This window comes from Nannospalax galili, unplaced genomic scaffold, assembly GCF_000622305.1.
Source record: "Nannospalax galili isolate Female #2095 unplaced genomic scaffold, S.galili_v1.0 scaffold707, whole genome shotgun sequence".
NCBI classification, from domain to species: domain Eukaryota; kingdom Metazoa; phylum Chordata; class Mammalia; order Rodentia; family Spalacidae; genus Nannospalax; species Nannospalax galili.
The window spans coordinates 555,430-577,440 of NW_008356263.1; the positions used below are offsets into that span (position 1 = coordinate 555,430).

Here is a 22,011-nt window from a genome sequence, read left to right on the forward strand (position 1 = left end):
AGAGTGATTGAGGAAGACACTTGATGTTGACCTCTGGCCTCCACACTCTCATATGTGTATGCACACATATAAACATATATACACAAACACCACACACACAAGCTTTCCCAGAACCATGTAATCACTCTTCCCTGTAAGTCTAAGTCTTGTTGACTAAAGTTGAGTTATAAGCTCTTCCCATTTCAAGGGAGACTGGGAAACAGTATTTAGCAGAGGAACAGGACTGTCATGGTTGCCTAGGAGCAACTGTGGTTTGCCCCCTGGGTGTGGGCTTTCTCATTCTGGGTTCTGTTGGCAGAGACAGACCCACTGTAAGCCATGATATCAGTGGTCTGGGGCACCAAATGTTCACATGCAGGCAGACATCCCTCCATAGAACTGGGAAGTTGGGACTCTGGGCTTATCCCTCCTTGTACGATCAGGTCCTCTTACATTGTTTTTGTCTCCCCAATATGGTGCCCTGGAGACAGCATGATTTCTCAGATCTCCTTCACAGCCTTTTTAATGACACTGAGAAGGCTGAAGACTCTGATTAGTCACTGACCAGTCTAGGACCAGGCCCTCCTAATAAAGAGGTTTTGGCTGGGCATAGTGACACATGCCTTTAATCCCAGCACTTGGGAGGAAGAGGCAGGCGGATCTCTGTGAGTTCAAGGTCAGTCTGGTCTACAAAGCAAGTTCCAGGCCAGCTGTGGCTAAAGGGAGACCCTGTCTCAAAAATACACATACATACATACATACATACATACATACATACATACATAAAAGTTTTATAGACTTCCTTGCCTTGGTGCTCAAACTTACCTATGTGTGAGGTTTTTCTAAGGGAGGCAGAGACCACCCTGACTTAACCATCACAGCTCTTGCCTCCTCCAGTTCCAGCTCCTCACATCTTTATTGTTTAACTATTTATTTATTTATTTATTGATTGATTGATTGATTGATTTTTGGTCTTTTTGAGACAGGGTCTCCCTGTAGCCCCAGCTGTCCTGGGACTCACTATGTAGACCAGACTGGCCTTGAACTCACAGAGATCTGCCTGCCTCTGCCTCTTGAGTGCTGGGATTAAAGGCATGCGCTACCAAGCCCGGCTATTTTTATTTATTTTTTAAAATTATTTTTTATTTTATGTGTATGAGTGTATTGCCTGCATGTATGTAAGTGCACCAGTGTAGTACAATGCCCATGGAGGTCAGAAGAGGGTGTCAGATCCTCTGGAACTGGAGTTAAGGAAGGTTGTTAGCTTCCATGTGGGTCTGGGAACCGAATCTGGGTCCTCTGTGAGGGTAGCCAGTGCTCTTAATGCTGAGCCATCTCTCCAGGCCCTATTTTTATCTCTTCAAAAACTTCTTGTTTTATTTTACGGTATTTGAGTATTTTACCTACATGTTAAGCGCACCACATGCAGGCAGTTCCCGCGGTGGTCAGAAGAGGGCCTCAGATCCCCTGGAACTGATGTTATGAATGTTGAACAGCACCACGTGGGTGCTGTAAATCGAACCCAGATCCTCTGCAAGAACAGCTAGTGCTCTTAACCACTGACCCATCTCTCCAGCACCTCGCATCCGTTTTTCATCTATTCCTTGCTAGTTCCTCTTCTGAGAACACTTTACATTGTTATTAGAAATGAATGATTATCCTCATTGTACAGCTGATAAACAAGGCTTGGAAAGTTTACGTAACTTCCCCAAAGCCATGAAACCCTGAAGGCAATCCTAGGATTCTAGTCTGTTCCTATGCTTCTCAGTTACTTCGCAAGTGATCCATCCAGAGTAGTATTTCTCCCTCTGTAAATCTAACTCCCTCAAGCTTAACATTCTCCTGTGGAAAATGTCGTTGAAAAACTCTGATAAGTCTTTTGAACCTCGGCCTCACCCGTCTCTAGCCCAGCAAGCGGAAGTAGGGGGCAGCTGGCCGGAAATGAGGCGGTGAATCGGGCTGCTGGTGGAGCCTGAGTGTGGCCGCAGCCTGCTTGGTCCCAGGCTGGAAGTCGCGCTACCGCCTTCGTGGGGCTCAGGTGAGTGGCGCGGCTTGGAGGGCGCTGGCCCCAGGCCTGCGCTCGCCTCGCCGGGCCTGCGTGTGCCAAGGCCGTGCTGCTTCCCGGCCGCGTCCCAGGCGCCCCTCTGCTGCTCTCAGAACCTCGGCCACCGTCGCCATTGCGGACTTCTGTGACTGTGGGCAGGAGACTTAACTGAACCTTGTGGGTTTTGTTGTTATTGTTTTTAACCCCCTTGTGAAGGGAAGATCGTAACCCCGATAGAGTAGGTGTTTCTAACCAGACTCTAGCGCTTTGAGCTGCAGCTAATCGAGGACTTGGGAAGGGTGAGTTCATGTTAAGTTTCAGCATGCCGTGTACCTTTTCCTCATTTTTAGCAGTTTCTGGTTGCATAAGCTCAACTCGGGTAGTGTTGCCCACCTCTCCTTTTTCTCTCTAGGAATAGGAAATACTTGCTTTTTTTCTATGCAGATCGTGACACAGCTTTTGCTTTGACTCCAAACTTTGGACAGGTGCCCACATACCAGGTACATTAATGGGTCTTTTTAGGTAACCATCTAAGAACCACCTCATTACTTACTCAGTGTAGACATCTGGGCATTACTTCATCCTGTGGAGCTCAGACCCACGTGCTTTGGAGTCGAAGGTGATTGGTATTTTGTGCACTGGTCTTGTTTTCTGCACTTTGCACACAGTGTAAGTCCCAAGAACATGCCTTTCCAGAGCTGGTAGGTTCTGCCCAGAATCGCTTCGGGCAAGCACTAGATGATTTAGTCCTGCTTGGTAGACTAAAATAAAATGTGCAGACTGCTACCATACTCCCGAGGAAGTGAGGCCTTTAGCAGTTATGAAGGCTAATGTTTTCAGTGTGGTTTCCTCTTCCACATTTACTGATTTACTTTTTCTGGTCTCTAACAAGGCCTTATTTATCACATGAGTAAATCTTTCTGGCCAGGCATGGTGACACACACCTTTAACCCCAGCACTCAGTATGCCAAGGCAGGCAGAGCTCTGATGAAGGACAGGCAGTATAGCAACTTCCAGCCAGCCAGAGCTTCATAGTAAGACCCTGTCTTAAGAAACAAAAACAAGGGCTGGAGAGACCACTCAGCAGTTAAGAACACTGGCTGCTCTTGCAGAGGACTTCTATTCAGTTCCCAGCACCCACATGGCAGCTAACAACTGCAGGTATTTCACGACATGGGTTCACTTACAGACATGTAGGCAATACACTCATACACATAAAAATAAAAATAATAAAATTATTATTTTTTTGGTCTTTTTGAGACAGGGTCTCCCTGTAGCCCCAGCTGTCCTGGAACTCACTATGTAGACCAAGCTGGCCTTGAACTCACAGAGATCCACCTACCTCTGTCTCCCAAGTGCTGGGATTAAAGGTGTGTGCCACCACGCCAGGTAAAAATAATAAAATATTAAAATAGAAATCCGAAGCTCTTTACCGAGCAGACCTTGCATACTGGAGAAAACAAGTTAAAAAAAGCAAGTGTTTTGTTGATTGTTACTGGGACTGTTTGTGAATTTTATCTCATGACAATATGGGTGGACATACTTTACCTGCCTGGCTTTCGTCAGTGATTTCAGTACTTCTATTTTAGATGAACTGGGAGGACCCTGTGATTATATGGAGAAACTTTTTTTTTTTGAAACAGAGTCTCCCTGTAGCCCCAACTGCCCTGGAGCTCACTCTGTAGACCAAGCAGGCCTTGAACTCACAGAGATCATGTGCCTCTGGCCGAGTGCTGGGATTAAAGACGTGCCACCATGCCCAGCTAACTTTTTTTAATATTTTATTTATTATTTTTATGTGTATGAGTGTATTGCCTCCATGTAAGTGCATCCGTGTTGTGAGTGCCCTCGGAGGTCAGAAGAGGGCACTGGATCTCCTGGAACTGGAGTTACAGACGATTGTTAGCCACCATATGGGTGCTGGGAACCAAATCAGGATCCTCTACAAGAGCAGTCAGTTCTCTTAACTGCTGAGCCATTTCTCCAGCACTGAGAAACTTTTCTAAAGATGGGTTTAGCAAATCCTTTAAAAGCTGTTATTCCATCCCACAGTGGCAATACACACCTGTGATCCTAGTACATGGTAGGCTGAAACAAGAGAATTGTAACGACCAGGCCAGCCTGGGCTGCTTAAGTGAGACCCTATCTGAAAGAAATACCTGTGTCAAACAAAAACTTCATCATGGGGCTTTTCAGACTAGTACTTCCCCACACCCTTTTTGCCATTCAGATAAAGGAATAGCGAGTCTTAGAATTGGAGTGAGGGCTTTGTAAACTGAAGAAGTCTGGCAAATGATTGTGATGTTCTGTTTTCTTTTCTGCAAGCTAAAACAAGAGTAAAGAACAGGGACCGGGCATGGTGGCATGTGCCTATAATCCCAACATTCAGGAGACAGGCAGAAGGATTAGGAGTTCATAGCTAGCCTGCCTTTTTTGGCTACATAGCGAGCTTGAGGCCAGCCTGGGTTACATGAGATCCTGTCTTAAAACAAAAACCAAAAATACCCACCAAATTGGGTGGGGGTGGGAGGGTGCATGTGGAGAAGAGGGGAAGGGATGATTTGTGCTAGACTTGATTTTGTTTTGGCTTTGTTCTGTGGATTCTTATCATGACTTACACACTTCTACACTTGTGTTTAACCTTCTAAACCTATTTTGATAAACTCTGCTATATGAGAACAGAAGCCAAGAACCGTCTTTGTAGGTAACATCCTCACTAACAGTTAAGGATCATTACTGTCAGTCTCTAAGTCTTTGGGACTTTAAAGCTTCGTAGACTCCCAGCAGGAGACTTCAGCACCCAGAAAAAGTTAGGGACTGGGATTATAGTAAAGCCTAGCATGTGTGAGGCCCTGAGTTTGATTTCCAGCACTGCAAAAAAGAAAAAAGACAGTGTGAGATCCCATAATTGGTAACCTGTATTCACTAAGAGTCATAATCTACAGTTAGCATGGCTGCCGCCTTCTGCCTGGCAGAATTTCTGGACCATAATTTTTTTTTTTTTGTCTTTTTGAAGCAGGGTCTCCCTGTAGCCCCAGCTATCCTGGAACTCACTATGTAGACCAGGCTGGCCTTGAACTCACAGAGATCCACCTGCCTCTGCCTCCCGAGTGCTGGGACTACTGGTATGTGCCACCACACCTGGTTCTTTGAGCATATTTTTAAGAAATTTTTTCTGGGGTCTGGAGAGATGGCTCAGTGGTTAAGAGCACTGGCTGTTCCTACAGAGGACCCAGGTTCGATTCCCAGCACCCACATGGCAGGTAACAACTGTCTGTAACTCCAGTTCCAAGGGATCCAACACCCTCTTCATACCTCCTCAGGCATTGCACAACACAGGTGTACTTATACACATGCAAGCAAGACACGTATACACATAAAAGAAGAATAAATAGAACATTAAGAAAAAGTTTTTATTTATTTATTTATTTTTTTATTTTATGTGTATGAGTGTCTTACCTGCAGGTAAGTAAGTGCACCAATGTCCAAGGAAACAGAAGAGGGTGTCAGGATCCCCTGGAACTGGAGTTAAGAACAGCTGTTAGCCACCCTGTAGGTGTTGGGAACAAAGGGCAGCCAGTACTCTTAACCATTTCCAACTCAGAGAGAGAGAGAGAGAATGTGTGTGTGTGTTTATTTATTTTGAGGCAGAATCTCCCTGTAGCTCTAGATGTCCTAGAACTTACTATATAGACCAGGCTGGCTTCCATCTCACAGAGACAGAGATCTGCCTGCCTATGCCTCTGGAGTGCTGGGACTAAAAGCATGCATTCAGCTTTCTGAGTGCTGGCTTTACAGATGTATGCCACTCTGCCCAGTTATAGAGGTAATTTTAAAAAATTACTACTTATAGGTGTGGGGATATAACTCAAGTGCTTGTCTAGTATATAGGAGGCCCTGGGTCCAATCTTCAATACTTCATAAACTGGATGTGGTAGTACACATCTGTAATCCAAGCACCCAGGAGAGGGTGGCAGGAGGCTCAGAAGTTCAAGGCCATTCTTAGCCATATGATGAGTTTGATGCTAGCCTGGGCTGTATCACCTGGTTGATCTCAAAAGGGAAAACAAAAAACAAACCAAAACTAAAAAAAAACATTTATAAATTAGGTATGGTAGTACAGTCCTATACTCCCAGCCTTTGTGAGGCGGACAAAGGAGGATCATGAGCTTGAGGCCAACCTGGATTATGTGAAACCCTATCTGAAAACAAACAAAATGACTATTGTCATTCCCAGAAGATTTTTGGTTTGGGTTTTTTTGTTTGTTTCATATTTTAAGACAGTCTCACTGTGCAGCCCTGACTGGTCTAAAACTCACTATGTAGGCTAGGCTGGCCTGGATCTCACAGAGAACCTCCTGCCTCTGCCTCCTAGATGCTAAGATTAAAGGCATTTGCCACCAAGCCCAGCCCCATAGTAACAATTTTAATCGCAACTAATTTAACTAGTTGGTCTATAGCAGGGGATTGTGAACTTTTTCCATGAAGGGCTAAATAATAAACACTTAATGTTTTATAGGCATGCAATCTCTGTGGTAGTTACTCAGTTCTTCTCTTGTAGTGGGAAAGCCAACACACAGACTAAGCATTAAAGAAAGGGAGAGAATGGCATTAGTTTCTAACCTCTCATGGTTTGTTCCATGGGAAAAAAATGGAAGATGTACAGTTTTCCAGGCAGAGTGGGGATGGAATCAGCAGAAGACTCAGTGGTGGCATTGCTGATCTGCCCCCTCCAGAGGAACCTATACTGCCCCTTGTCAGCAGGGCAGTTGTGTGAACTGGTACTCCTTGTACCTTGAAGCCTAGCTTTGGGTGACTCTTTTCTTTCTACACATGGATCCACAATGAACAGGCTTCTGACTTTCTGTTTTCCTCTATCACCAGGAGTGAGATTTTAGGTATGCTTTCCTGTTGCTTGACTTCTTACAGTAGTGATTCAAATTCTGTTAAGAAGCCTCTGGTAGCAGGGAGTGGTGGCCAAGCTTTTAATCTCAGTACTTGGGAGGCAGAGGCAAGTGGATCTCTGTAAGTTCAAGGCCAGCCTGGTCTACATAGTAAATTTCAGGCCAGCTGAGGCTGTAGGGAGACCCTTTCTCAAAACCAAAAAAAAAAGAAAGAGAGGGAGGGAGGGAACCTTCTGGAAACTGGATGTGGATGTGGGGGCACCCAATTGTAATCCCAGCATGTAGCAGATGAGACAAAGATGATCATGCGTTTGCAGCCAGCCCAGGCTACATATAAACAGAAAACACAGTAGGCTGGAGAGGACAGTTAGCCTTTTTCTAAGAGGAACATCACTAAAATGACAGGATTCTATAATTGAATTTGTACTATAAGAACTGGGAGGATTACTGTGGCTATAATTAAAGCTTACACCACTTTAAAATGAATTAAGGGACTGGTGAGATGGCTTAGCCTTCTAAGTAGCAGAGACTAGTCATGCCAGCATTAAAGTAAAAATCTCCCGAAACACTGCTTGAATTTCAGGATTTTCCCCTCGTGTGTTCTCTTCATAATCTCCAAAATGAAAGTCATTAGTATTTAGATTTTGTTGGCCTTCCTGAGTTGCTGAGTCTTTTCAGAATTAGAGTTCTGTCACCCGAATTTCTACTCTTGCATGACCCTTTCCAGCCCTCCTCCTATTTTCATCTTAAAACTGGACCTAGGAGAATAGAATCATAAGTGTCTGCTGAGGGACTAGAGAGATAACTCTGTAGTTAAGAGCAATTACTGCTCTTTCAGCAGACATGAGTTCAGTTCCTACCACCCATATCAGGTGGCTCACAACTGCTTGTAACTAGCTCCAGGGGTTCCAACACTTGGCTTCCCTCGGCCCCTGGACTCACATGTTCATACTTGTATACAGACACATATGCATATACATAATTAAAAATAAATACTAAAATCCTACTTTTTCCTTTATACTGTGAGCATGACCCTTTTTTGTCACTATTATAGCAGATAGCAGGCTTAATGATAAATGCAGGACTCCTGGTTTTCTTTCTCTCTTGTGCTTTGGGTATTCACTAACATTGAACTTACATGGTATCATGGCATGGACAGTAGTGTAATCTTTGTCACTTTTTTTTGTTTTGCTTTTGTTTTTGTGTTTGAGATGAGGGTCTCACTATGTAGACTGGACTTGAACTCAGAGATCCTCCAGCCCCTGGCCCCAGAGTGTGCTGGGATTAAAGGCATGTGCTACCACACCTAGCCGCATGCATCTATTTCTTCTTTTTTTTTTTTTTTCCGGTCTTTTTGAGACAGGGTTTCCCTGTATGTCCCAGCTGGCCATGAACTCACAGAGATCCACCTGCCCCTGCCTCCCGAGTGCTGGGATTAAAGGTGTGCGTCACTATTCCTGGCTTGTATCTATTTCTTATAATGAGTAGATTTTGGTATTGTGATAGGTAGAAGCCACTCATTCTTCATCTACCCTTTTTTCAGTATCTGGCACCAATTCTGGCCCTGTCATTTGTGGTCCATGGCTCTTGTGGTCTGCTGAAGATTTCCAGGCAGCTTCTGTGACACGCCTCCCTGTTCAGCTGTAGTCAAGCACCATAGGAACAGGAAGTTGCTTGGTCAGACGTGTGACTGTGCTCTGACTGCCAAAAAGATCAGTACTGACACCGGAATGGCGGCCACTCTCAAGCTGTTAAAACCTGTAAAATACCAAGCATTTTGCAGTCCTTTCACCTATATTGCAACCCAAAGTATGGCATTTTGGAAAATGGAAAACAGCACACAGCATGGGGGACAGAACCTTCCTGAACACAGTAGCTTCTGCCATCCTGCCAGAAAAGTTAAGAACACTGGTAGCACCACCTTGTCTCAAAGAGTCTTCACAACCAGCAGTGCCCTCCTGGGTTTGGAATTCAACAAAGCTTCTACCATTAAGGCCAGCAGGTTACATCCGGGCTCATCTAGTTCCATAAAACTTAATGAAGAAGACGTAGAAGTTTTTGATTCCTTTGAAGGCACTCGAGTTTTCTTAAAACTTAGGCCAGAATACCAGCTTCACAGCTACAACAGATCTGAGACTCGGCAGCCCCTGTCTGTTTCTGATGGTGAACTAATTTTGCATAAAGTCACAGTTTATCAAAATGACCTCCAGCCTGAAGTCATCACTAATTATTTTTGTAAGCTGAGCTCTTTGCCAGTAGAACAGCATTCCATTTTGCTGTCCAGTGCCAGGTTTGCTTTGCTCTGCCAACTGAGTGTGAAAAACATACAGCTCTTTGATACCCCAAATCTGATCAGTATTTTGAAAGCTTTTGTTGATTTAAGAATCCCTCACTCCTCTTCAATGGTAGATGTGTATGAAACCAGATTTTGTCATCAGGTATGGGAGATGAGTCTGGATCAACTTCTCTTGGTGGCTGATCTTTGGAGGAACTTAGGCCGCCGAGTGCCTCGGTTTTTAGAAATTTTTTTTAGTTATCTTAATTTGCATTGGAAAGATCTATCCTTGTCCCAGCTGATTCACTTAATTTATATTATAGGTGAAAATCGTCAGGTACCACAGGACCTAATGCAAAAACTAGAATCCCTGATCCTTAAGTATATAGATTTGATTAATTTAGAGGAGGTTGGTACAATCTGTTTGGGATTTTTTAAGTCAAGTAGCGGTCTCTCTGAGTTTGTCATGCGGAAAATTGGAGATTTGGCTTGTGCTGACATGCAGCATCTGAGCAGTCATGCCTTAGTTCACATTCTCAAAATGTTCCGTTTCACTCATATAGATCATGTAACTTTCATGAGGCAGTTTGGAGAGATTGCTCCTCAGCGAATTCCTTCCCTGGGGGTTCAGGGTGTTATGCACCTGACTCTTGCCTGCTCCGCCTTACGCACCCTGGATGAAGGAGTAATGAATGCAGTAGCTGCCTCTTTGCCTGCTAGGGTAGCACACTGTCGAAGTAAGGATATTGCCAAAATTCTGTGGTCATTTGGAACTCTGAATTATAAACCACCCAACACAGAAGAATTTTATTCCAGCCTGATGAATGAAATGTACAGAAAGATGCCTGAATTCAATCAATACCCAGAACATCTGCTTACCTGCCTGCTAGGCTTGGCATTTTCAGAGTACTTTCCAACAGAGTTCATCAGTGTAGCTCTGAGTCCAGAGTTTGTCAGGTTAGCTCAGGAGAGAAGTAAATTTGAACTTAGTAAGGAACTCTATACTCTTGATGGAACAGTTGGCATTGAGTGTCCAGACTACAGAGGCAGTCGTCTTAATTCCGACCTTCAGCAAGAGGTGTCTTCGAAGCTGTGGAACTTAGCAAGGAGGGATATGAGAGCAAAGCCTGAATTCCTTGAAGCTCTCTATTTACTTGAGACCATGTTAGGTGGCCCCCAGTACATCAAGCACCATATGATTTTGCCTCATACCCGATCTTCTGATTTAGAGGTCCAGCTCGATGCTTACATGAAGCCATTACCATTTAACAGTGAAGTGACACCAGCTGAAGATGTAGCTGAACTAAGATTTAAGCATGTGGGAGTCAGCCTTACAGATGATTTGATGAATCAGTTGCTAAAGGGGAAAGCAAAGGAGTATTCCCTGGGAGAAACTGAGACTGGCCAGTCACCCATGGAGTTAGAAAAGAAGGCAACCATACCCTTAGTGGGCTCTGCTTGTAATGTGACATCGGATAGATCTGGGGCTGGCCCGTGTCCTCTAGCCCACATGCAGCCTCCACTAGTGAAGCTAGCTATTCAGTTGACAAACAAGAACCAATATTGTTATGGTTCCAGGGATCTGCTTGGACTGCACAGTATGAAGAGGCGGCAGCTGATTCGAATTGGGTACCGCGTGGTAGAATTAACCTATTGGGAATGGCTTCCATTACTGAAACGAACTCGCTTAGAGAAGCTGGCGTACCTCCATGAGAAAGTGTTCACCTCTGCTCTCTGAAGGGCCCTCATGGGCATTTGTACTCATAAAAGCTATAGGTATACACAATACACCTGTCGGTTGAGCATCCCTAATCAGAAAATCAGTCAGAAGTGTTCCAAAGTCTGAAACTTTTGAGCACTGACAGATTCAGATTAGAGTTACCTAAATAGTAGTCAATGCAGACATCCCAAACTGAAACACTTCTAATTCCAAATGTTTCAGATAGGGATTCTCAACCCATTTTTCAAAATAATTATAAAAGCCAGAGTATAAATTGGATAATAAAACCATCTGTTGAGTAGACAACAGGTGTTCTCTTGCCTATGGCAGATTGTAGCTATTGTATGGTACCAAAAATGACTTGTAACCTAATACCAGTAGCAAGTTTCTGCTAGTTTGTATATTTTGCCCAGAATAAATAAGCATGTTCAAAATGTCCTTGGTCCAGAAAGTTGTATTGCACTTTTTTCCTTATTTGTTAGCTTTAAGTAACAGTTATTTTGAGGATTTAAAAAATTATGTGTGTGCATGTGTGCATGTGTATGGGTATGTGCATTTGAGTGCAGGTGACCCCTGCAGAGCCTAGAGGTGTCAGATCTGAAGCTGGAGTTACAAGCTGTTGTGAGCCACCTGATGTGGGTGTTGGGAACCAAACTTGGGTCTTCTGCAAGAATAGAAGGTGTTCTTGACCACTGAGTCATCTTTCAAGTACTGTCATCTTAAAACTGAACCTAGAATACTCAGCCATTAAGAGTGTTCTTTCAGAGGACCTGAGTTCAGTTCCTAGCACCCACATTGGATGGCTCACAACTGCTTACAACTTCAGCTTCAGAGGATCACGCTTCTGGCCTCTCCAGACACCTGCACTCATGTGCACATACCCACACACAGACATGATTGTATACATGTAAGTAACACAAGTCATTTGTAAACATTGGGGGGGTCTGTGAAATTTTTTTTTTTTTGGTCTTTTTGAGACAGGGTCTCCCTGTAGCCCCAGCTGTCCTGGAACTCACTATGTAGACCAGGCTGGCCTTGAACTCACAGAGATCCACCTGCCTCTGTCTTCTGAGTCCTTGGATTAAAGGTGTGTGCTACCACACCTGGCTATGAAAATTTCTTTTAAAAGGAACCCCTCTCACTATTATGTAATGCCCTCTCAAAGGTCACTTCCTTAGAGGATTTTCCTGACCATGCCAACTAAAACTAACCTATGGCCTTTGATCAAGATCTATCAAAACCTGCATTTTTGCTTAATTCATCTATTAACTACAAACGTATTTAGTTAATGTAGATTCTTTAGGATTTTCTGTGTATAGCTCCTGTTATCTGCACATATGGATAGTTTTATATTTTCATATTTAATTGGTTCTAGTAAGAATTGAATAGCAGTAGTGAAAGTAGTTGTCTTGTTTCTCCTCTTTGGAATGTTTCAGTCTTTAGTGTGATAGCAGTTGTGGGTTTCGAAAAATATTCCGTCTTCTTGAGGAAATTGTTTGTTCCTAGTTTGTTGAGTATCCAATAAGTAATATCTTCTTTAATCTTAGTGTATATTCTTTTGTCTAAAAAAAATTGTTTATCTGAAACTCAGGAAGCTCTGTAAGTCTGACAGTCCTCAGATGCAGCATCAAAACAGTATTCTGAATGAGTTTGTGTTTAAGTTAGGGTTTCAAAGTCCGAGGTAAGTTGAAAATTCAGGAGAAACTTAAGAGCACATGGAGTAAGGCCTGCACCTCTCACTGGTAGGCATCTATGTGGAATAAGTAAGGAAAGCCATCTTTCATTTCAGCCAGCTCTGAAAAAATGAAATAAGTCACAGGTAATTCACTTTAGAAATTATAAGAACAGTGTGTCTTAAAAGCTAAAGTGCCTAGTTTCTAGAATTGCTCACTGTATTGGTATTCCACTAACTCTTGAGTTGAAATGCTTTCCTCTTACTTGACAGGCAATTTTTTTCTTCCCTTTTCCCCACCCCGGTAACCTGTTTGGGCCTACCTATATATCTGCTAGATGTACTTTCCATTACCTTCTTATGAGACTAAAAATCAGATTGTTATAAGTCAGCTGTGTCAACCTCTTTGTAGATCCAAAATGGGTGCTCAACTGCTCAGTGTCATGGTCACCTTATTTTCTAAATTATCTTTGTAGACTCCCCTCCACCCCCAGGTTTTGAACCTCAACAATACAAAAGTTTTGCCTTTTAGAGAATATTACCAACTCTTCCCACTTTACTCAGGATCCCAACTTTAGCACTGAAGGTCACATGTTCTGGAAAATCCCTGAGTCCTAGGTGACCAGCACAGATCATTCCACTTGTACTTTCCCTTCCTGAGTCTGAGTACAGGAAGGCAGAAGAGAAAGATTTATTTCCATCAGGACCTATGAGACTGTCAGCTACAAGCCATACTTAAGAAAATGATTGAAGATGCTCAGTCCTTCCTGAGGAATCCATTCCAGGTTTTTAATTACTTACCTCAACTTCAAACACAAAAAAGGAAAACAAACGTAATTCACCAGTCTAGGGCATTGCCAATATATTTTAATTTCTACATGTCCACTTTTCCCAAACTATTGCATTCTTAGATGTAGGTTTTTTTGTTTTGTTTTGTTTTCTTTTTTTTTTTGTGGCAGTGCTGACATCAAACTCAAGACCTTGGGTATGTGAAGCAGGTGTTTTACCATTGAGTTATATTTTCAAACCCTAACTTTTTTTTTTTTTTTTGAGATGGACTCACTATAGCCTAGGCTGGCCTTGAACTCTGAATCCTCCTGCTTCAGCCTCCCAAGTGCTGGGATTACACATAAGTGCCACTATGTCTGGCACATTATATATCTAACTTCTGCATTTTGCTATAGTCATTTGTTATTTAAACAGCATGAACAGTAAATTTGTCATTCAAGCCAAGTGTGGCAGTGAGCACCTGTAATTCTAGCCCTTGGGAGGCAGAGGCATGAGGATCATGAGTTTGAAGCCAGTCTGGGCTATATAGTGAGTTCAGGACTAGCCTTGTCTCAAAGATCTTGTCTCAAAGCAAAACAAGGGCCAATGAGATGATTCACTAAGTAAAAGTGCTTGTCACCAAGCCTGAAGACCTGAGTGAGCTCATCCCTAGAGCCCACATGGTAGAAGGGAGGAAAACCACTTCCACAAGTTGTCCTCTGACCTTCACTTGCACACCCACTCCCATCTTCCATGTCTTAGAACATAAGTAAATGTTAAAAAAATTAACAAAAAAGTGACACATTTGTTTCTTACTGTGTGGACAGTTTAATTGAAGTCTAGGCCAAAGCACTTAGAACTGGTGAACAACTAAAGGACTCCCGTGATGGAGTCCAGGGATTATAGCTCAGTGGTAAGACCTTGAGTAGTGCGGTCACTGCCAGTGGTGGCTGCTTCTCCATTCTCGTGGGTGCCGCTCCTTTGTTCTCATGGGCATCGAGGATGTGCCTCTGCTTGCCCTGAGCTGAGGCCGCTCTTCTGCTTGCCTGGTGCTGAGGCAGCTCTTCTGCTTGCCCTCTGCTGCCCTCCTGTAGTCGCTGCTTCTGCCCGGCCAGGACCCCAAGAGCTCGCCTGGTGCTGAGGCAGCTCTTCTGCTTGCCCTGTGCTGCCCTCCTGTAGTCGCTGCTTCTGCCCGGCCAGGACCCCAGGGCCAGTGAGGAGACTGTGTCAGCAGAGCCACATTCAGACACAAGAGACCAGGTTTAGGTCTCCTTTATTGCAGGAAGGCACAAGCTTATATAGGGATAGTGGTCCAATCACAGCACAGCAAGTAGGATACCTCATTAGCATAACAGGTTTAGCATCCTATTACAGTACAGCAAGTAGGATACCTTATTAGTATCATCCTATTAGCATAACAGGCTTAACGTCCTATCACAGAATAGAGGGTAGGATGCCTCATTAGCATACTGGGTTTCAGATTACAGAGCCTGGATTCCTGGAAACCATGTGACCCTGACAGTTGCAATATCACCCTAGGCTCAAGCCTGTCTCCCACAGGGTAGAATATGTGAGACCTTTGGTGTGGTTTCCAGTACACACCAAGACAGAAAAAGGATTTGGATTTAAAAAATAAGCAAGTTATTAAATGATAGCATAAAGGGATCTTCTGGTGATTGAGCTGTTCTGTATCTTGACTGGTGTTTTCACAAATCCACACAGAATAAATTGTGTAGAATTGAATATATATACAAATGAATGCGTAAAACAAAATCTGAAATGAATGGATTGTTACCATTAATTTCCTACTTGGAGGTTTTCTATTTTGTGTAAAGATTACCGTTGGGGAAAACTAATCAGGTGTGGTGGCACATGCCTTAATAATAAGGGCTGGAAAGATTGCTTGATAGTTAAGAACACTGTCTGTGACACCGAGGCATGGTGGTGCATTGCCTTTAATTCTAGTACTTGGGAGGCAGAAGCAGGTAGAGCTCTGAATTCAAGGCCAACCTGGTCTACAAATAGAGTTCTAGGCTAGCCAGTGAGTGCTGTGAAGTGAGACCCTATCTCAAAGAACAAAGTCAAACCATTGGGGAAAACTAGGTAAAGGATGCCTGAGACCTACCATTTCTTACAACTGCATATGAGCCTTATTCTTTTTTAAAAAAGATTTTATTTATTTATTTTATGTGTATGAGTGTGTTGCTTACATGTATGTGAGTACACCCGCGTTGTGCAGTGCCACGGAGGTCAGAAGAGGGCTTCAGATTCCCCTGGAACTGGAGTTAAGGATGGTTCGTGGCTACCATGTGGGTGCTGGAAATTGAACCTGGGTCCTCTGCAAGAGCAGTCAGTGCTCTTAACTGCTGAGCCATCTCTCCAGCCCCAAATGTTATTTTTCTTTTTCCTTTTTTAAAATATCTTATTTCCTTTTCCATTTTTTGTTTTGTTTTTTGTGTATGAGTATTTATTGCCTGCATGTAATGCATGTCATGCAATGCCCTTGGAGGACAGAAGAGGCAGTTGTTAGCTGCCATGTGGGTACTGGAATCAAACCAGGGTCCCCTGCAAGAATAAACAATGTTCTTTTTTTTCTTTTTTTTTTTTTTTGGTCTTTTTGAGACAGGATCTCCCTGTAGCCCCAGCTGGCCTGGTCACTATGTAGACCAGGCGGCCTTGAATTCACAGAGATCTGCCTGCCTCTGCCTCCCAAGTGCTGGGACTAAAGGTGTGCTCCACCATGCCCGGCTGTCACAGCCTTTGTTCTTAACTGCTAAGCCATCTCTCCAACCCCAACCTTCTTTTTCTTTTTTTTTTTTTTTTTTTTGAGCTGAGGACCGAACCCAGGGCCTTACGCTTGCCTCAAGCGCTCTACCACTGAGCTAAATCCCCAATGCCAACCAACCTTATTTTTCTTGAGAGAGGTCTTACCCTGTATCCTAGGCTGGCCTTGAACTTACAGAGATCCTCCTCCTTCAGCTTCCTGAGTTCTGGGAATACAGTTGTGAGCCACCATGCCAAGTTTATGATCTTAAAAGGTTTCATTAAATCTTTTTAATTTTTTTTAAGTCTTTTTTAAAAAATTTATTTTTATTTTATGAGTGTGCTGCCTGCATGTAGGTAAGTGCACCCGCGTCGTGCAATGCCCATGGAGGACAGAAGAGGCCTTTGGATCCCCTGGAACTAAAATTACGGACAGTTGTTAGCTGCCATGTGGGTGCCATGTCTTCTGCAAGAACAACCAGTGTTCTTAACCACTGAGCCATCTCTCCAGCCCCCATTAAATATTTTTAAAATAAATTATTTTAGCTGGGGATAAGTGACACATACCTGTAATACTAGCACTTGGAAAGTAGAGGCAGGAGGATCAAGAGTTCAAGGTCAACCTCTGATAAATAACAAGTCTGAGGCCAGCCTGAAATACATGACTTTAAAAAACAAATGGCCTGGGTGTTGGCTTAGCACGTAAAGGCACTTTCTGCCTAGCCTGAATTCAATCCCTAGAACTTATGTGGCTGAAGGAGAGAGAACTGACTCCCATAAGTTGTCCTTTACCTCCACATATGTGCCATGGCAGGTGCATGCCTCCCTAAAATAAATGAATATTTAAAAATAAATGAACAGTTTTTCTGGATGTAATAGCTTACATCTGTAATCCTAGCTCTTGGCGAGCTATAACAGGAGTGTTGCCTCTAGTTGCAGGCCAGCCTAGGGTACATAGTTCCAGGCAACAGAGTAAGACTGTGTCTTAGAAATAAAACCCAACCAATTTCTTAGAAAGTAGTTTTTGAGGGGCTGGAGAAATGGCTACGAGCACTGACTATTGCTGAGGACCTGGGTTCGAGTCCCAGCACTCACATGGCGACTAATAACTGTCAGTAACTCTAGTTCCAGGGGATCCGATGCTCTCTTCTGACCTCTGAGGGCATTGTATGACACAGGTGCACCCACCTACATGCGGGCAATACACTCATACACATAAAATTATAGGGGCTGAAGAGATGGCTCAGTGGTTAAGAGCGCTCACTGACTGCCCTTGCAGAGGATGCGGGTTCGATTCCCAGCACCCACATGGAGGCTATGAACTGTCCTTAACTCCAGTTCCAGGGGAATCTGAAGCCCTCTTATGACCTCTGTGGCATTGCACGACACAGGTGCACTTACATACATACAGGCAATACACTCATACACACAAAATAAAAATAAAATTAAAAAATTTCAATAAGGGCTGAAGAGATGGCTCAGTGGTTAAGAACACTGGTTGTTCTTGCAGAAGACCTGGGTTCGAATCCCAGCACCACATGGCAGCTAACAACTGTCTGTAACTCCAGTTCCAGGGGATCCGACAGCCTCTTCTGACCTCTGCGGGCATTGCCCAACACGGGTGCACTTACCTACATGCAGGTAATACATGCATACACATAAAATTTAAAAAAATTCAATAATAAAGTTTTTGAAATTGTTGCATACACTATATTCATTAATAACATATAATCCATTTTTCCTCTTTCCTCTTAAATAATATCCTTCCCTCAAAAAAATTAAAGGGAAAATGTCAGGGGAAAACCTGAAACTAGAGGCTTTATTTCTACGTAGTTTGTACTTTGGTACTCATCTTCAAGCCCCTGCAGAACAGAAAGATTGTGGGAACCTGTCAGCCAAAGGTGCCATTTGAAGGGTGAATTGCTTCTAAGTGGTTCAGAATTGCTTTTGCCATCTAGGAAGTTAATGGCCAACTTCCTTAATGTCATTTATCTCCCTGGTTATAAACTTTCTGCGATTTCCCTCTGACCAGTAGCTTTCAAACTTTTTTTTTGAAATAGGTTCTTATGTAGTTCAGGTTGGTTTTGAACTCCCTATGCAGCCAAGGGGCAACATTGAAGTTTTGATCCTCCTGCTTCTGCCTCCTGAATACTGGGATTACAGACATGTACCACCACTCCAGGTTTATGTGGTGCTGGAGATGGAACCCAGGGCCTTTTGTATGCTAAGCAAGCACAAATTGAGCTACATCCCAAACCCAGTGGTTTTGAGAGTTATTATTTTGGGGTGTTTTGTTTGTTTACATTCTGAGGATTAAACATAGGACATTGTGAATAATAGGGAAGTACTCTACCCCTGAGCTACATCCCTAGCTCTTTGTGTATATGTGTGTGTATCTGTGTCTCTGGATACATGTAACTATGTGTAAAGGCCAAAGGTTGACATTAGGTGTCTTCTGCAATCATTCGCCACTTAACTTTTTTTTTTTTCTTTTTTTGTCTTTTTGAGACAGGGTCTCCCTGTAGCCCCAGCTGTCCTGGAACTCGCAATGTAGAACAGGCTGGCCTTGAACTCACAGAGATCCGCCTGCCTCTGCCTTCTGAGTGCTGGGATTAAAGGCATGCGCCACCATACCTGGCTATCTTTTTTATATGTGTTTTTTTAATGCTCAATTTATTCCTGTGCCTTCAGTTTCTTCTGAGATATTTCTGGGGGGATATTGCTGCTGCTGCTGCTTCTTCCCCCCCCCCCCAGTCTTTTGGAGACAGGGTCTCCTTGTAGCCCCAGCTGTCCTGGAACTGGCTATATAGACCAGGCTGACCTCCGAACTCACAGAGATCTACCTGCCTCTGCCTCCCAAGTGTTGGGATCAAAGAGGTGTGCCACCACACCCAGCTGTATATTGCTTCTTTAAAGTGATGTCTTTAAGATACTTGGTAATTTTTCAGATGTGCTACCCTTGATGGCCTGGGCAGTTTCACTGCAATTCTTTTTTTTATTATTTTTATTTTATATGTATGAGTATTGCCTGCATGTATGTGAGTGCACCCATGTCGTGCAGTGCCGCGGAGGTCAGAAGAGGGCTTTGGATTACCCTGGAACTGGAGTTAAGGACGGTTCGTAGCCACCATGTGGGTGCTGGGAATCGAACCCAGGTCCTCTACAAGAGCAGTCAGTGCTCTTAACCTCTAAGCCATCTCTCCAGCCCCTCACTGCCATTCTTAAAGCGAATAAAGATCAGAACTTCTTGATTTGCATGATTTTGTTGGGTTTTCTGGGTCAAGAGAGTAGTGAACCAATTTCATAGGTCACCTCAGGCTGCTTTCAGGAAGAGCTCCACTTTGATTTTTGAGACAGGGTCTCTCCCTGAAACTGGAACTCACTAATTGGCTAAATTGGCTGGCCACTAAGTCCCAGGGATCATCCTATGCCTGCCTTTCTGCATTGGGTAGATTACAGATGCATGCAGCCATACTTGGCTTTTTATATGGGTGCTAGAGAGCCAAACCTGGGTCTTCATGCTTACAGGGCAGGCACTTTATCAACTGAGCCATTTCCCAAGCCCTATTTTTCCTTTACTACACCCTTAGGAAGAAGTACCTTTTACACCTTTTACATACAGACTGGATGAGTGAATGGCCTGAGTGTATGTGGTTTAAACTTTTTTTTAATTAATTTTTTTTTTTTTTGGTCTTTTTGAGATGGTCTCCCTGTAGCCCCAGCTGTCCTGGAACTCACTATGTAGACCAGGCTGGCCTTGAACTCACAGGGATCTGCCTGCCTCTGCCTCCCAAGTGCTGGGATTAAAGGTGTGCACCACTACACCCAGCCTTAAATTAAATTTTTATTGTGTATGATATGTGTTCTCGAGTGCATGCCACAGTGCAGAGGACAACCTTTAGGAGTCAGTTCTCTCCATCCACTGTGAGTTCTGGCAGTCAAACTCAAGTCATCAGAATTGGGCAGCACTTTACCCACTCAGCCATCTCACTGGCTCTGTGTATATATTTTTTTGAAACAGGGTCTCATGTATCCCAAACTAGCCTCAAGCTCCCTTTGTAGACAAACATGATCTTGAATGCCTGATCTCCCTGTCTCTACTTGTTCAGTGCTGGGAATCAAGTCCAGGGCTTTATGCACACGAGGCAAGCACTATACCAACTGAACTACATCCCCAACCCAAAGTGAATATACATTTATGTACACACACACACACACACATATACAACTGAAACAAGCGTTTCAGAAAACAATACTCACCCTTGTGTTACATTCTGATGTTTCTTAAATCTACTTAATTAAAAAAAATGTTGGGGTAGGGGCTGGAGAGATGGCTCAGCAGTTAAGAGCACTGGCTACTCTTGCAGAGGACCTGGGTCCAGTACCCACTACCCACATGGTGGCTAATAACCATCAGTAACTCCAGTTCCAGGAATCTGATGTCCTTTTCTGGCCTTCCTGGGCATTGCACAACATAGGTATACTTACATAAATGCAGGCAAATCATTTATACACATAAAATAAAAATAGGAAGTTCTTTTTAAAAAATGAATGTTTGGAATTAAAAAAAAAAAAAACCCAATGTTTGGTGTGGTAATGTACACCTATAATCCTAGCACTAGGGACGCTGAGAAAGGAGAATCACCAGGTCAGTCTGGCCTATTGAGACACTGTTTCAAATAAATACATATATTCATGCATTCATAATGATTGTAACTCAGTAAGTGATGTTCTTGGTTCCGGTAGTTTGGAAAGCAATACTTCAGCCAGGGAAGGTAGTCAGGGAAGGGGCTTCAACCCTTGGAGTGACATTCAAGGCCTTTCCCATCCTATTCCCACCTGTAGCTAAATGGCAATTTAAGCCCTGTGCTGTTGCAGTTCCCAGTTACTCAGTCCCAGCCACTGAGGAGACTGAAATTAAAGAATCAAATGAACATGTAAGTTTGAAACCAGCTTAGATAACATAGTTAGACCCCCATCTCAAAAACAAGCACCCTGGGGCTGGAGAGATGACTCGTGGGGTAAGAATACTGGCTGTTCTTGCAGAAGACCTGGGTTCAAATCCCAGCACCCACATGGCAGCTGACACCTGTAACTCCAGTTCCAGGGGATCCAGCAACCTCTTCTGTCCTCTGCAAGCATTGCACGACACAGGTGCACCTACCTACATGCAGACAATACATGAATGGACATTAAAAAAAAACAAAAAACAAGCACCCCACTCATTTAATCTCAACCATTTAAGGTGCATGTTCATATTCTCCTTAATCTGCCTCACTGCTCCTCCCTTATGCATTGATTTTTATCTATCATCTATCTATCTATCTATCTACCTACCTATCTATCTATCTATCTATCATCTATCATCATCTATCTATCTGAGACAGGGACTCACTCTGAAGCTCAGCTGGCCTGGAACTCTGTAGACTAGGCTGGCCTCAAACTCACAGAGACCCTTCTGCCTCTGCCTCTGCCTTACAAGTGTTGGAATTAAAGACCTGTGCTGTCACACCTGGCCCCCAGCAATTTGTTTTTGTTCATTTGTCTCATATAGTACAGGCTAGCCTTAAACCCACTATAGAGCCAAGGCTGCTGCTCCTCCTGCCTCTGCCTCTGAAGTGCTAGGATTACAGAAGTCCTCTTTGGCCAATGTTTTTCTAAAATTTTTTGAACCCAGAGCCACAGTAAGAAATATATTTCATGTTTGGTCAAGTATGTACATTTGTTATTTAATTTTTTTTTTAATTTATTATTTTAAAAAATTTTTTAAATAATTACATGATTAGAAGAAGCATTTCATTACAGCTTTAACATATTCAGTGACAGTTTCCAGAGCAAGGATACATCTCTTTCAAAAGTGGCTGTAAATTTTTAGGTTCACAGTTG

At 43.3% G+C, this 22,011-nt stretch overlaps 2 protein-coding genes across 7 annotated transcripts in view; both read left to right on the forward strand.

Annotated features, from left to right (window-relative positions):
- The first annotated feature begins 1,904 nt into the window (after positions 1-1,904).
- Positions 1,905-11,360, forward strand: Fastkd5 (FAST kinase domains 5). 3 transcript variants are annotated; one of them, XM_008854474.3, is made up of 2 exons: positions 1,905-2,017; positions 8,471-11,360. In XM_008854474.3, exon 2 carries the CDS (start codon positions 8,658-8,660, stop codon positions 10,938-10,940), a length of 2,283 nt encoding a protein of 760 aa, XP_008852696.1. In that variant the 5' UTR covers positions 1,905-2,017; positions 8,471-8,657; the 3' UTR covers positions 10,941-11,360. The 3 variants fall into 3 exon arrangements, with proteins under 3 accessions (XP_008852696.1, XP_029412715.1, XP_008852695.1); XM_029556855.1 differs by lacking the exon at positions 1,905-2,017 and adding an exon at positions 2,082-2,200; XM_008854473.3 differs by lacking the exon at positions 1,905-2,017 and adding an exon at positions 2,192-2,322.
- Positions 1,913-22,011, forward strand: part of Ubox5 (U-box domain containing 5) — a 44,171-nt gene continuing 24,072 nt past the window's right edge. For 2 of the 4 annotated variants that reach the window (XM_008854470.3, XM_029556857.1), the window contains exon 1: positions 1,913-2,017. The gene's annotated coding sequence lies outside the window, so the exon portion shown is untranslated. Of the gene's footprint in view, positions 2,018-2,074; positions 2,323-22,011 lie in introns of those variants that run through there. The other 2 variants (XM_029556856.1, XM_008854471.3) reach the window with 2 other exon arrangements.

Coding starts and splice junctions, on each gene's coding strand:
- Fastkd5 (XM_008854474.3), top strand. CDS start 8,658: ATGGCGGCCACTCTCAAGCTGTTAAAACCTGTAAAATACCAAGCATTT.